Genomic DNA, 16,787 nt, shown 5'->3' on the forward strand with positions numbered 1-16,787 from the left:
GTCTTTGTTTCCTTGTCTTCATCCTTCTTGTCCAAATCACTCTGTTCGTCTGCTCCTGCCAGCTGATCTGTGTTTCCATCCACTGCAGACTGATGTGTTGTGTTTCCTGGTATAGATGTTGTGTTCTCTCCTCCATCTCTCCTGTCTCCATTCTTCTCTTGTTGTCCTCCTCCCTCTGCTGGACAAGAAGGTCCTGTTTTCTCTCTGTCTTCTGTATTCTCCACATCCCTCTTTGCTTGTCCTGCTGGCAGCTCATTTAAAGACTGAGTTATTGTCTTTTCTTTTTGTGATATCCCATCCTCCTCTCTGTCTCTGCTGTCAGGACTCTCCTCTTTCTCTTCTACAGTTTGCTGCTCTGTGTGTGTTTCTGTCGTTGGTGGACCTGGAGGTTTTGTTTCCTCAGGTTTTCTCTCTCCTCCTGTCTGGAGTTCATCTTGTTGTCTTTCTTCTTCAGCTGGACCCTGAGCTGCAGTTTCATTATTTGTAGTCTTTGTTTCCTTGTCTTCATCCTTCTTCTTCAAATCTCTCTGTTCTTCTGCTTCTGGCAGCTGATCTGTGTTTCCATCCGCTGCATTCTCTGTCACTCCAGCTGGGAGATCACCTTTTTGTCTTTCTCTCTCAGTTAGATCCTGAACCTCTGGTTTGTTATTTGTGCATTGTATTTTGTTTTCCTCATATTTCTTTTCGGCACCATTTGTTGTCCCTCCTCCTGCCCTGACCTGCTGCTGTTGTCCTCCTCCATCCATCAGACCCTGACCTCCTGCTTCAGTATTTACAGACTTTGTTTCCTCTCTAATTATTGTCTCTGGGTGTTCTTGCTGTGTCTCTCTCTCTGCTGGACCTGGAGTTTGTGTCTCTCCACTTACTGACTTGGTCTCTTCGTCTCTGTTGTCCAAATCATTCGTTGTCTCTCCTCTTGTCTGGACATCATGTCGTTGTCTTCTGTCCTCCATCACAAACTGAGACAATGTTCCTGCATCTATAGATTGTTTCTCAGTGTCCTCTTGTCCCTGTGGGAGAATATTGTTGGTTTCTCCTTCTGCCCTGAACTTCTCTCTGTTTGTCTCCTCCTCTGTTTGACATAAAAGTCCTGTTTCTTCACTGAAACATTCAGTGTGATTTTCTTCTTCCACCTTGTTCTGATTCTTCACTGTTTCAGTTTTTGCGTTCTCTTGATCTGTTTCTTCTCACATCTGTTCTGATCGTTGTCTTCGTCTCTCTGTGTATCTGTGTTTCTTCATCCTCAGGGAGCTTCTTGGTGTCTGCGTGCAGAAACAACAACAAACAAACTATTCAGTTTTTCCAAGACAAACAGCACAACAATCATATGATGGAAAAAACGATTACATCTCTCATTTTAACAGATAAATAAATATATATATTCATTATTTATTTCATAACAGTGTATACAAACATTAAATGCACGTCACATATTGCAGATGACCTGACCGTAATCTTTCTGGCTCGGTGTAAAGAAACGGACTGAAAAGATACTGACAGATCAGATGGAAGATATTAGATGAATAAACCAAACAAATGAATCATGTATATAAATATTTGTTTTGTCTGTTGTCCACTTGATGTTTCTTTATATTGATGACTGTATGATGCTGTAATACTATAGTTTAAGTGAAGATGCATTCAGCATGGGATACCTTTAAGTGAACACTGTGCAGCTATGTATATAGTATATCAATAAGAAACCACAGCTGATAACTCTCCTCTGTAACACTAAACTATCTATAACTATATTTACACTGAAGGCCTTAATGCTCAATTCCTATTTATTGCCCAGATCTGATGGTTAGTGTGGAGGTTGGTGTCTATGGTTTTAATTTTACGTTGATTTCAGGTGTCAAAAAATGAACTCATGAACAAATGATAACAAGGACGAGTAGAAAGCAAGTTAACTAACTATCTCCGCTGCTGCCATCCTCCATGTTTGTGTTCACTGTGGCTCCTGCTAGCACATAATTTTGATGACCCTTCATTTTTTCTGATCTGACTGTCCAGAGTGAGGATGAGCATTTCAAGAAATCAAACCTGTATCTGATTTGGACCACATATGAAAGTGTCCAGGATCTGAATGTGTAAAGATGATCATATTCCATGTGACTTGGGCTGTTCACTATGTTTAAAATAATCTGAATTGGATCACTTTGGCCTGCAGCCTGAACACAGCCTAAGGGTTGCATTATCAGATGACTGACTTACTGATTTTGTTTTGTCTCCATTTCCACACAACAAAGGCAACCACAAGAATAAACAGAATGCCAACGATCAAACCGATGATGGTAGAAGCAGACGAACTAGATGAGTCCATGAAGAAATCATCTGAAATGATAAAACAACATGATATTTATTTATTTGTTTAACAGTTTGTGGATCTAAATAGTAATTACGTCATAAATAAGTAAATAATTTCTAACCTGGAACCTGGATGTGAGTCTCTCTGGTCTGGTTGATGTCCTTCTGTTGGACTCTACAGGTGAAGCTGTTGCTGTGTCTCTTCTCCACAGTCACTCTGCTGCTGACAGTATAGAGGTCATCAGGACCTCTGACTGTCTCTGTAGGTCCAGCAGAGAGGAGGTTTCCCTCACCGTCCAGCCAAAACACCTCAGGCTCTGGATACCAGCCTTTAGATTTACAGCCTAGCTCTCCACTGCCGACTTTGGTAATCTCGATGACAATGTCTGCTAATGAGAAAGAAAAAAGCCAGAGAATAATTAGTTTAGTAAACAGTCAGCATATTGACTGTAAGTTTACAAATAAAGGGTATCGTTTACTCTCCATCAACTGTTTCTGGGTTAAATGGCTGTACAGATGTGCTGCATAAAAAACCCTTCCCGTACATGATGATCAACATGCATGTTAACTTACCAACAACAAGCTGAACACTAGATTCTGTATTTAATCCTGGAATGAAACATTTGTATGTTCCCTCATCAGAGAGTTTCACTTTGGAGAGTTTTAGTGATGTCTCTCCATGTTTCAGTCCGTCTATGGACACTGATGTTCTTCCCTTGAAGGCTGGATTTTGATCAACCAGATGGTCTTCACCGAATCGCCTCACATGGACAAATCTGGGGTTCAGGTCAGCTCTCGACCACTCCAGCATCTCACTAAAGGCATCTGTAGCAGGTTTCACATGGCATGGTAAAGTGATGTCGTCACCGACCGTTGCCATTATTGGCTGAGGTTGAACAATCATCTGAGACTGATCTGAGGAAGGAAAATTGGGTTTGTTAAATTCCTGCTATGTGGTGAGAACTGACTAAACTTTATATTTTCTAAAAGACAACATCTCCACAAAGCAGTGCATTGTTTTCCTACATTTTGAATGTAGGGAATGGAATTTGATGTGCAGGGTAATGCTGCGGGGTGGCAATGCCTTTGGTGTGAAGGACCAGGGTTCAATTCCCCACTGTGACACATCCACCAATGTGCCCCTGAGCAAGACACTGTTGACTTTGTAAGTCGCTTTAGATAAAAGTGTCAGCTAAATGAAGAAATGTAAATTTAGTTTTCATTCGTTCACTTAAAACCTGATACATGGATTTTATTCAGGGTTGATAAAATACAGAACAAGAATAGATCGATGTGCTTTGAGCTAAATGCTGACAATAAACTCTGCACAGCAACACAGGAACAAGTAGATGACAAACTTGTACACTTCCCTCTAACTCAGAAATACATCCCAGATTATCTTGCTCAACATGTTATCTAACTGAACTTTCATGTTCAAACAAGCCATATCAGCCAAACAAACAAGAGAAACATTTTCACTTTCATTTTTACCACAGAGGTTATGTGAGAGTGTGGCACCCTCCACTGTGGCTGAACTGCAACGGGTGAGAAAATCTCTGCATTCAAGACAGCTCTGGTTTGTGACACTAAAATGTCAGTTGTTGCACATAGAGCATGGTGCACTGGAAACTAAACTGAGTACTGAGCAGGAGGAACTCTCAGTGCCAACTTTATGTATTGTACATGCTCACAATGCAGTTACGTATTTGTGGTGCTGTCGTTAAGTTAATAACATTTATAGGTGTTATTTTATTTACACTCAGTGGCCACTTTATTTAGTACTGCTGTACATTCTAATGCTTTCCCATAAACCACCTTCACAAAACCATTTATCCAACTGCATGTTTATTACACATTACACATTAGATCACAAAGTGGTAGTTTTGTATTCAACTGCATCTTATTGAGAGGTGTTTCTAATGTAATTAGTGTCTAATTTTTCCAACCTATTTATTGTATACAAAGTATTTACTGCAGGGTATTAACTCCAAATCAATTCCACAATAAATTCTACAGTAATGAGCATTTATCAACATATTTATGTATACGTTACCTCCATGAGAGTGCGTCAGGAGAAGAAAAAACAAAGCATGATGTAAAATCAAACTACTGACAAAACTGCGTTGAGGTTTGAAGGACAGTCTGTCCATCTGGTGAGGTATCATGCAGTGCTGAAAACTGAACTGAAAAACAAAATAAATTAACAAAAAATGGTTATGAGGACAATGTATTTTGCTATTCTGTCCAAATTAACATATTGATCTCTTAAAACGGTCTCAAAGAAGCTCACACCTGCTTTGCACCTACATTTTATGTACAATTTTGAGTATATAAGTCCGCCTGCTCAGGCTGTGAAAAATGAGTTGTGTTTGTTATAGGATCACCTGGGATGGCAGGATTGCTTTAATTCCCCAAAAGTTAGAAATTCCTCTAAAATAAGCAGGAAATGTTTAATAGAAAAATAATTTCTTACCGTTTGCATGTTTTCTCTGGCAGCAAACTGCACACAACCAAGTATATCTCCTTTAATCAAACAGACACACTGTATTGGCTCTGTCTTATCTCCTGCAGCCCCAAACAGCCTGGCAGATTCAAGTCTTTATGACCGGTTGTAAAAAGGGTTGAAATATTAATATTTTTTTATACGCAGACCTCTAACTATTCAGGAAACCCCTTACATGATATTGTTTTCAGGCTGAAAAAGCCTCTAAAGCAGCAATTCATGAAAAAACATGTTTATTTGGGGTCAGAATATAAAACTACAGTAGTAATTACTACACAACTACAGCTGACAAAAATAATATTTCAATATGCTGAATTAAATTGTCAGAACTCTCTGCTGGAGTCTTTGGCTGATCTTTTCAATTAGAGGCTGAACTTTGATCCGGTTGCCTGGTCCCTGATCAACGGCATCATAAACACATAATCACATCTGAAGCCAATTCAACAGGATCAATGACAACGGGTTCTTTATTGTTCTACTGCATCTCAGAAACATGAGATACTGTAGCTGACTGGTCTGCAGAGGGCAGAGTAGGACTTCTTATTCATTCTCACACTAACTCTCAAATGGATCAAAAATTCAAACAGGAAGATTCATGACTCTTTCTTTTTCATGCACTCACTGTATGCAAATGGCCTCTAAACCCTAGGCTGTGGCTCAGGAGGTAGAGTGGGTTGCCCGTTTATTGGTTGGTTGGCGGTTCAATCCCTGGCTCCTCCAGACTGCATGTCAAAGTGCAAAGTGTCCCTGGGCAAGATACTGAACCCTGAGTTGGTGGCTGTTCCACCAGTGAATGTGTGTGAATGTTAGTTTCTAAGGCTCAGTGAGCGAATGTGTGTGAATGGTGAATGCGATGTAGTGTAAAAGCACTTTGAGTGGTCAAAATATGGAACATTTACTCTCTCCTGTTGCATGCTAACATGCTAAACTAAGATAGTGAACATGGTAGACATGATTCCTGCTAATACCATCGGCATGTTACTATTGTCATTACGGGCACATTTGCACGCTGACATTAGCATTTAGCTTGAAGCACCTCTGTAGCCAAGTGAAGTCTCACAGAGCTGCTAGCATGGATGTAGACTGATCCAACCTGATCTCACAGAAATAAGTGAATTGAACACGACCCCTTAACCCGGTAGGACTGATCGGTATCTTCAGTAACCTATATATTCCTGTATGATGTGGAATGTTGCTGATGTGCACATCGCCCCATCTCTTTCCCTTTCGCCACCAGCACAAAGACCAAGAATGGGGTTTTACATCATAATCAGCCATTAGTCTTCTGTTGGTCAAGGGTGTTGTCAGCAGTTTGGGGAAGAATGACCTACAGGCAAAGCAAGACCCTGTATACTCAGGCATATATGTAGCCTACATCACTCTGCATACATCTGTACCTCCCATGATGGTGATTCTTAGGGGCCAAAGTATTACATGAGAGCATGTGACTTCCAGATGGTTATGCTTGGCGCCAAAATAATGCCTATAAGGAAAAAGCCAAGTTGCAGCTGCAGCTTGCAGAAATCAAAGTCGTCTAAAGTCTAAAGCTGCTTTTGTCCAAATCTAAGATAATTTATTGTTCTCAAGAACATCTGCCTCACAGAAGTGTGTGTAAGGCTAAAGTGTGCTCAACACCAGAAATAATCTGTAGAGGAAGAGGAAGTTCTCAACTACACGATAGGCAAGTGTATTTAGCTTCAGTCTGTTGCTCAGACAGTCAGCAGCAGACACCATGGAGGTTACAGCTCTCTGCATAAGACTGTGTGAGTAATCAGTCCGTCTTCTATTTCCTGTGTCAACTTTATGAATAACAGTAAACAATATAAATATAAAACTTGTAGCAACATATGATTGGATCTAACAATTTTTCAGAGAAATAGATAAATGATTAAGTTGAACAAATCTCTTTTATTGTGTGGTGCCTGGATCTATCTGTTTATGAACTTGTGGTATTAAGTTCCTCTGTAAGTCTAAGAAACTAATATACACTGACATCTGAACTTCACCCACCAGCAATCTATATGCGATTCAATGCGTTCTCATCTCACCGACCGGTGCTCACCGACGCTTTAAGACAGCGTGAAATTGTGTCAGATGTTTTCTATGGAGGCTATATGCCAAATTATAGTTATATAATATTATATACATAGTAATTTAATAAAACCCATAAGAATTTTAAAGTATCTAAACTTATCACTTGTTGTAATTGGAATTTCATTTGTTCAGCAGCTGTGCCATATTTTTATTTTATCATTCTTTAACATTTCAAGCAGGTTATAAAATAAGTAAAGATGTCTCTACAATGATTATATAAGTTTTAGTGATTAAATTAAGTGATACTGAACTCTCATCTTGTGTCTCTCTAGTGATGACTGTGTTGGTGCTGCTGGCTGCACAAGTTCAGACATCTGGTAGGTAGCATTTAGTGAATGTGTCATGAGATACAAAAATTTATTGGTGTTTAAACTGGTTCCTAGCCCTATAACACTCAAACTTTAATGCTAACGCTAAAGCCAGCTTGATCTAAGCCTAACAGCTGAAAAACAGAGATACCAATCAATTTGTGCTTTAGATACTTATAAGTCTTATGCTTAAAAAAATCAGAGCACCAAGGAACCCACTATTATGCTGACAACTCTCATTTTCAATGGATCTGTATTAGCTTATTTTGTTGGATTTATTATTTGACCTATTGTTGATGATATGTATAGCTAAACAGCTACTGGGCTATGATCCCTGCCAAAATGCTTCTGAGAGCAGCACTGTGACTTTCCACTGTGTAGGGAAGGTAACTAAATTATCTTTGTTAGTATGCACCTTGTTAATTTATGTTAATCTCTGTTTCTCTGTCTCAGAAGTGGCTTTTCGTATCGTTCCAAACAGACTGCAGCTCTTTGAATATGAGTCTGTCCAGTTTACCTGTGAGGGGTTTAATGTCTCATCTGGATGGAAAGTGAGGAACATCAAGGGATTCATAAAAAAATGTTCAAATGGCACAGTGGCAACAACTGTGAGCTGCACCATTGACTATGCCTTTGTATCAGACGGTGGAGAATACTGGTGTGAAGGTGAAGGAGGAGAGAGAAGCAACACTGTCAACATCACTGTCACTGGTACACTGACTTCAACTATATCGCTTAAATATATTAAATGTTAACCTATGCCTCTCATATATTGAAATTAAACCGTTTGTTGCACTTCTGCTTCTAAACATTTTGTGATGTGGATCAGCTGGTTCTGTGATCCTGGAGAGTCCTGTCCTTCCAGTGATGGAGGGAGAAGCTGTCACTCTGAGCTGCAGAAACAAAAAGACGTCCACCAACATCACTGCAGACTTCTATAAAGATGGCCTCCACATCAGGACCAGTTCCACAGGAAACATGACCATCCACAATGTTTCCAAGTCTGATGAAGGACTCTACAAGTGCAGCATCTCTAGAGCAGGAGAATCAGCAGAGAGCTGGCTGACTGTCAGTATATGCAATAAAGGAGAAGGCATGTTAATCATCTTTTATTGTTTTTAGAAAGTTAACTCCATGTATAAGTTGCATCTCCAAACCCATGCAGGGACATAACTTCCAGGCTTTCACACAATCATACAGGTCACTACATTCATGAGCAAACTGCTGGAATGTTCGATGATCCAGTGAGCAACTAGTTAGCTGTGTGGTAGACTGGCATGTTCAATGCATGCTGGGATAGGCAACCCTGAACAGGATATGCTGATATAAAAAATAAACTGAATATGTGTTTTAGTATCTAACGTAAAATACTTTATGCTGTTGTTGAGTCCTGCTCTTCCTGTGATGGAAGGAGCAGCAGCTGTGACTCCTGCGCTGTAGAAAAATTTAAACTTTCTGTGACCTCACAGCTGATTTCTTTAAAGATGGCCGCCCCATCAGGAACAACTCTACAGGAGAGATGACCATCCACAGCAATTCCAAGAATGATGAACGACTCTACGAGTGTAACGTGTTTGGGGCTGGTGAATCACCAAAGAGCTGTCTGGCTCTCAGAGGTGAGACATGTCCTCAGTAAAAATGATATATTACTGTCTGCACACTGAAATCATAAACTTCAGTGAAACAAAGTGGCGACCCAAACACACAATATGCAGAGAGAGCAGGTAACGTAGAAGAAACATGTACTAGGTCATTGATTATAACTTCGGCAAAAGACGAGCAGTGAGAGCAGGCAACCAAAACCAAAAGAGTACAAGCAGGCAGGCAAAAATCCAAAGACGTATAAACTGGTCCGGTATGAGGATGGACAGCATGTTGTACAAACTAGGGTTGGAAAATTGTGAATGATTAGGTGATGCCTTAACACATTTTAGTTTGTCTAACAGTCCATAACAAAAAAAACTTTGAAAATGGCTTCAACGATTCATTGATTACAAAAATAACTGATTAATCCACAATGCAATGATCAAGTAATTGTGGTACAAACACTAGTACAAACTACTTCATTCTAAGCTAACTGAACCCGTTGGTGACAGATAAATGTATGAGTTAAAAAGGTTCTTAAAATGATGAGCCACAAAACCTCCTAAGACAAAATACATCAGGCTGCAAAAGGTGGAAAACTGTGAGTGGATTAAGAAGCATCTCTCTAACTCAGTAATGCATAATGCTGCCTTTTGTTAAAGAAAGTCCCTTTTGTCATGTTCCTAGCATCATTTTACTACATGCTGCTGTGGATCGTCATCTCTGTCGTATTGGTTCTGCAGCTGCTGGTGATGGGACTGCTCTGCTGGAAGAAACAGCTAAGTACTAAAATTATTCACTTTGTGTCATGCACAGTTTATTTTTTCTACTCTATCTGTGTACATTTGCTGCCCGTAACTCACTTTTGTCGAGTTTAAATTATTTTACAAAATCATTCTCTTTAATAACCTACAAGAGTATAATAAACATGTTCCTTTATGTTTCAGTCTTACTTGAGGCAAAGCTGAATGATCCAAACAAGGACATTTACACTGTCATCAAAAAAGTGAAAAAGAAGAAGAAAGGTAATCTTATGCACTTTGAGATAAAGTGCTAATTAAAACAAGCAGCAGTTGCAACTAACACTGCGGTTGTAACCACCTCTGTTTACACATTCATCTCGTCTAAGTAAGTCAGACACTGTGTTTTGTTTTAGACGCTGCAGACGCTGCTGATAATTTGAGCCTCTGCCTCGACACAAACCACAGCACAAAACCACGGACAGAAATGGGTAAGATGGGCCCCTCAGCGCCTTCAGCCTGCAGCCCCCCACAGGACCAAAGTAGCATTCTCACATGTTCATATGACGGTTTAACACGCCACAGTATAATGTCATAATGTAGATGCTGATTTGTGTCTTACTGACTTTGGTGTCTCCTTTTTAAGAGATGGATGAACACCTGCCTCAATCTTCTCCCTCCACTTTTATCACTGCTGGCACCTCGCATGCTCTCCAAAATGGTAACCATGTTATTTTAATGATTTAGGACTATGAGGTAAATGAATTTGTGAAGATAACAGCACATTTACAACATTACTGAAAGAGTTTCTTCTTTAGTCACATCCTAGTTATTACAAAAACATGGTCACGCAGCCACATTGTTCACAGCTTTATGGACACCAGGAATAAAAAATGTCTGCGGCTGAGACGATTTGTTTCAATATTTCCAGTATCTGGAGCTTCCAGCTTCAGAGTGACAGCAGCTCCCTCAGCGGCTACAGACCCAGCGTTAGCAGATCAGGAACCCCAATATGCTTCCATCGAGGAGGTACGGCAGAGAGAACCACTGGCCTTTCATATTTCTTTGGTCTGAATGTGTCTAAATATTTTTATGAGATCTTTGTATTATAAACATATAAGGGCAGAGAGGGTAAGTAAATACTCAGTGTGCTGTTAAAACCACTATCTGCAGAAAAAATTGCTTTTACTGTGCTGCCCCCTAGTGTTGGGTACAAAACACACTAAACAATGTTGTACATGTGAGCTTTATCAAGTGTAGAAGCTGTGGACAGAACATGTAGAAACCATCAGATAGCATTAAGTGCAGCATTAGTAGCCTCGGTGCAGTTACTCTTTAAAACATTGTGTTGTGCGTGAACCTTTTTTGTCTTTATATTTTCTGTCTTACAGGTCACTGAGGAAGAGACACCTTACTGAAGGAGATGCAGGAATATGTGCAAAAAAGGTTGTTGCAGTAACTGAGAGACTTAAAAAAAAACTTTGCTTGAATCAACTCTTAGAATTTAGTACTTTAGTTGGTACTCCAGTATGCAGCATATGTTTAGTCTAGTATTATGCCAAGTAGCCGATTAATTTAACAGGATTATGGGATAATTTTGTTGAATGCTGAATTCTATCAGAATCAAGGTTTTTGTTTGTTTGTTTGTTTTCAGTACAAAAGTGCATGATCTGTCATATGAAAATATTTTTTGTATTTGGTCTATTACTTTTATATATATTCTGTAATGTTAATAAGTGATATGTGTTTTCTACAATAATTAACATGGAATTAAAAAAACGACTCTATTTCCACTGAGGAAACAGTTGTTGTTAGAGGCTGCAGTTGACTTGTTTGATGATTTTCTCTCTTCCTGTGGCTTTCTGTGAACAGTATGAACGCAGAATATGTTTCAAGGATCAACAATAAATTGCTAGCATTTTAACTAATGGTGATGTAATCCCAAGTGTTCACCACCAGGGGGAGAAGCTGGAACAGGTTGTGTGTCCAGGTGTGATGGGTCTGCCCTGATTCTGGACATATAAGTCCTGAATGGGGGACATGTTGGATTCAAACCAGACAGTGATGGACGAGCAGAGAGCAGACTGAATGCTGGCTGTGTAGATGTGGATCAGCAGTTCCAGTCAGGTTGAGCTTCTTGAGCTGGTGCAGGAAGTACTTCCTCTACTGGGCCTTCATCAGTTTTATCAAATGTTTAAATACATCTGATTGTTTTAACTAAAGGATGTTTTAAAAAGGTCTAGGGTATTTTATATCAAGGCGCAGGCTCCAACCTTGAATACTGACAATTCACTAAGTCTGGATGTTGTATATAAAATTAAAAGCCCAAAGAGCAGAATACAAATCAAGTATTTTAAACATGGAAAGCTTTAATATAGAGAGTCTCAGTTGCAGTTTCAACACAATGAAAATACAAAACAATCGCCAGACACATCTGAGGAAAAAGCCTCAGCACACATGTATTTATTTTAAATTTAAAAACTTGTTACATTCAACTTTGTAACATTTAGTATTTGAGATGTAATGATTTGCCAGACCCACAAAGGGGGATTTCAAGTGAGTAACGTTTCTTGATGTGTAGTGTTTGGTATTTGAATTGTGCTGCTCCACATTACAATTCATCATAACATTGATCTTTGGCATTATGGATGGATTTTGAGCTATTTCCTGTTGCTAACAGTATCAATGGTGAAGATGTTTTTAAAGGAATATACACTTAAGAAATTGGACACAGGAGCAAATATTCTATCATCACTTAAAAATCAAAGTCTTTGCTCCTACTTTGTCCCAACTCACAGATTCAATCATTCTATCTTTGCTACTCTTCATGTCATAACATGCATGTGTTGTTAACCCTTTATGACCTGCCAAAGAACAATTCTGCCAGAGCATATCTAAATATTTTTTCATGCTGTACTGTCAATCTTTGGAGCATTTTCAAATGCCATACATCAATACAATCCTTACAACCCCAAATTGAAGGCTCTGTCTGTAATAAATTACTAATAAATCAATAAATAGCTGAAACTTGTAATAAACACCCCCAAAACATTCAAATCATTTTTTTATTGCCAATATATTTTTCGAAATACATAAATATAACATATGCCAAGCTCAAACTTGTCAGTGTAAAAAACTTCCATAAATCACTTTAGAACAACACACAATTTATTTGAACTATGTACATAAATTAGTTTGTAAGATAGATTCATTTTTATAATATTTTATACAGTGCAATTAACGCCTTTTTAGCATATTACTTTTGAGAGCAATGTTGATTACACAATTAAGTGGTAAAAAAAACTAAAGACCTTGTTAAATATTCAATTACACTACTCTATATATTCAATTATACACTATACATTACAATTAAGTGGTTAAATAACTGTTAATTATAGGAACTGAACATGCAAAAAGACTGATAACACTTGACAGGTGAGGAGCGTGCCTTACACATGAATAGAGTGCGTTTAAATTTGTATAATCAAACAGATAACATATTGCTTTTGAGAGCAATGTTGACTGAACAATTAAATGGTGAAAAGACCATGTCAGATATTCTTGTGTTAAAAAAAAAAAAAAAAATGTACATCATCAGAACTAAACAGAAAGGCACCCCTACATATACCCAGGCCACCCTAGCTGTGAAAACACTTGTGACAGTCTCTGTCCACAATAACACAGAGGGGCACTTGGCATGCTTCACACAAGAATGGTGTGCATTTCCCACAAACAAAGAAGCTGTAAAACGGTGAGTAAGTTAGATGCTTTTGACGTGAAAACAATATTGTAATGCAGAATCCATGATATCTCGACACGTTTAAATTAAATTTTATAAAATTTAGGAAACCGCTTATATACCACATGCTATACTTTGCCTATGTGTTTAAATTTCCTATACCAGTCTGCTTGGGACAAACTAAAAAGACAGCTCAGTAGCGAAGAGTTGGGCTATGCTGCAGGAATGGTTTCAGAGTTGTCTTTGAGTTTTCTTTTAAATATGTATTTTACTCTGAAGTTTGCTATATTTTATTGGGCTCAATAAAACATATTCTATCAATAAAATGATTTATAAAATTATATGTTGAAGGTGTTTTGGTAAGTAGATTGAACATACCTGTCACTACAATTCTGACGATGTTGCTTTTCTTTTCATTAGCAACACACCAGTACTCTCCAGTGTCACTTGAAAAAGCATTTGTAATGTTGCAGGATCCTGTTATCTCCCATTTATTGTTACATGTAATATTTCTTCCTTTGATTCTCCTAAACACTCTCCATTCAGTCAGATCATTTAAAGAGCCCTCACAGTTTACAGAGACAGACTCATATTCAAAGAACTGCAGCCGGGATGGAATGATATGCGGAAAAGTTGCATCTGAGAAAGACAAAAAGAGACCAAATTATGAAGTTGTTTCGTTTCCAAATTAAATATGTACCATTCTAATAAAAACATTTTACTACATGACAAAATGTTTTGTGTATCAGTACAGAAAGTAACTTGTTTTTCAGACTTTAAAATTGCACATCCAGTCTTTTGGAAACACGGAAACAACTGATTTACCAGCTCTGAGAGAACAGCTGTACTGAACTTGTGCAGGCAACAACAGCAGCACATTTATCACTGGAGAGACAAGAGATCTACAGTTCAGACACTGATGCTTTTCATGCAGATTAATGTGTGTTGGTAAAAAAAAACCAAAACAAACAACTCGTGAAGATGGCGCCGCACACGGCCGCCTCGGGATTACGCAAATCAGTACAGAGGGATACTATTACACAGTAGAAGCGGCATTACAGAACGATGGCATGTAATACTTAGTTTGTCCTCTTAGGGGACACTGGTTCCACGACAGAACAATTGACCCTTAACATTAAATTTGAGCTGGAAAATCCATTAAGTAGCATTTCTGGGGGAGTATAAGAAGTGTTGGGAATAAAGCATTGGTTAAAAACATCACTTAAACAAAATTAACTGCAAAATTAACTTATATGGATTCTTCTTTTCAATAGCAACAACACAGTAATATAACTACTCTAATGGAGCGGAGAGACCTGCTAAGTAACTTAACAAAGATTATTTAATTAATCAAGGTAATGGCAAATTATGAGGAATGTGGACTGTCCTCCTCTGGTGTTCTGGAGTTTCTCACACCTGGGTGTGACAAAGGGTGAGGGCATGTTAAGAGTCCATGTTAATGGCTCTTTGGCTGGGGTTTTGGGGTACTTCTGCTGTCTGTTGAGGGTTGATATCTCAACCCCCCCCCCTCTTTCTCTCAGGGAGAGAAAAAGTTTAAAATTTATTTGATATAAAATGAACAAATCCATACTGGCTGATCACTACAGAGGCTAAACTCTACTCTGTATGAATGGTTACTTTTTAAGTCGTCCTTATGTTAAAGGTTTTGGCAAGTTATAAAAAATCTTGTGAATTGTTGTGACAAGGTTTTTATAAGGCCTTTTCTGACGGCTTTGATCCGCGGGATCGCTCTGCGCTCCTCATCAACAGACAGGTAACCATGGCAGCAGCTTCTGTGTAACTGGCGCGATCCCGTGAAACTGCTGCAGTCATTCTCTGTAGTCTCACGCACAAGCCCGCTCGCTGCCAGAGTTGAAATGTCCCACTGCAACACATCCACCAAAGAAGTTATTGTCATGGGTCCTGCTTTACCATCCATGTTATAATAGAGCTGCCGCCAGTTTGCCGCCAGTGTGGGGGGATCTCAGTATATTTTCCTGCTTTTCTGCCCTTGGTGCACAGTGTGTGTGTGTGAGAAGGGAAGGGGCAAGTAGTGGTTGTTAGTGATCGCAACCTACCATATCTTCTAGCATGGTGGCTCAGAGTGTTTATTTAAAAATGGTATAGGTGTAGGAAGAGGGATCTGCATTTAATTGCAGAGCATTACTGTATAATGTCGTCTTCGCTCCTCAGCTGAAAGCTGCTGTTTTAAAAAGCTTGGTTGGTCAGGGAGTGCTTGTAGCGCCTGGGCCGGAGAGCGGCTCAGATGCAGGTGGCAGGTGAAGGGGCAGGTGTTCCTCTCTGTTGTCCAAATCATTCGTTGACTCTCCTCTTGTCTGGGCGTCATGTCGTTGTCTTCTGCTGTCGTCACAAACTGAGACACTGTTCCTGCATCTAAATATTGTTTTTCAGTGTCCTCTTGTCTCTGTGGGAGAATATTGTTGGTTTCTCCTTCTGTCCTGAGCTTCTCTCTGTTTGTCTCCTCCTCTGTTTGACATAAAGGTCCTGTTTCTTCACTGAAACATTCAATGTGATTTTCTTCTTCCACCTTGTTCTGATTCTTCACTGTTTCAGTTTTTGCTGTGAGTTTCTCTCGACCTGTTTCTCTTTCCATCAAACACTGCTGTTCTGAATCTTTGCTCTTCGTCTCTCTGTGTATCTGTGTTTCTTCATCCTCATGGAGCTTCTTGGTGTCTGCGTGCAGAAACAACAACAAACAAACTATTAAGTTTTTCCAAGACAAATAGCACAACAATCATATGATGGAAAAAAAATAACATCTCTCGTTTTAACAGATATATAAATACATGCATTAATTATTTATTTCTTACCAGTGAATACAAACATTAAATGAGGAGTACTTTAATAATGCACGTCACATATTGCAGATGACCTGACCATAATCTTTCTGGCCCGGTCTAAAGAAACGGACTGAAAAGATACTGACAGATCGTATGGAAGATATTGAATAAAACAATATAATAATAATAATAATAATAATAATAATAATACAATCAACTCTGCACAGCAATAAAGGAACAGGTTAATGTTAAACTTGTGCACTTCCCTCTAACTCAGAAATACATCCCAGATTATCTTGCTCAACATGTTATCTACCTGAACTTTCATGTTCAAACAAGCCATATCAGCCAAACAAACAAAACATTTTCACTTTCATTTTTTACCACAGAGGTTATGTGAGAGTGTGGCACCCTCCACTGTGTCTGAACTGCAACAGGTGAGAAAATCTCTGCATTCAATGCAGCTCTCTGACTGTGCCACTAAAATGTCAGTTGCTGCACACAGAGCATGTACTGGAATCTAAACTCAAGCTGAGCTCACATCTGAGTACTGAGCAGGAGGAACTTTCAGTGCCAACCTTATGTATTGTACATGTTCACAATGCAGTTAAATATCTGTGGTGCAGAAGTGTGTGTAAGGCTGAAGTTTGCTCAACACCAGCGCCACCAACGCCTTCTTGGACTGCGCTGAACACACTGAAGAGACAGAAC

General features: G+C 39.0%; 1 protein-coding gene across 1 annotated transcript in view; it reads right to left on the bottom strand.

The window, feature by feature from the left end:
• LOC123979912 (butyrophilin-like protein 10) overlaps positions 1–6,214 on the bottom strand; it is a 102,441-nt gene extending 96,227 nt beyond the window's left edge. The window contains exons 1-2 of the mRNA XM_046064020.1: positions 6,208–6,214; positions 2,881–3,222 (exon numbers count right to left, since the gene is read on the bottom strand). Of these exons, the coding sequence (XP_045919976.1) occupies positions 2,881–3,222; positions 6,208–6,214 (349 nt within the window). The remainder of the gene's footprint in view (positions 1–2,880; positions 3,223–6,207) is intronic.
• Between the last annotated feature and the right edge of the window lie 10,573 nt (positions 6,215–16,787).

This window comes from Micropterus dolomieu, linkage group LG12 (genome assembly GCF_021292245.1).
Source record: "Micropterus dolomieu isolate WLL.071019.BEF.003 ecotype Adirondacks linkage group LG12, ASM2129224v1, whole genome shotgun sequence".
NCBI lineage: Eukaryota > Metazoa > Chordata > Actinopteri > Centrarchiformes > Centrarchidae > Micropterus > Micropterus dolomieu.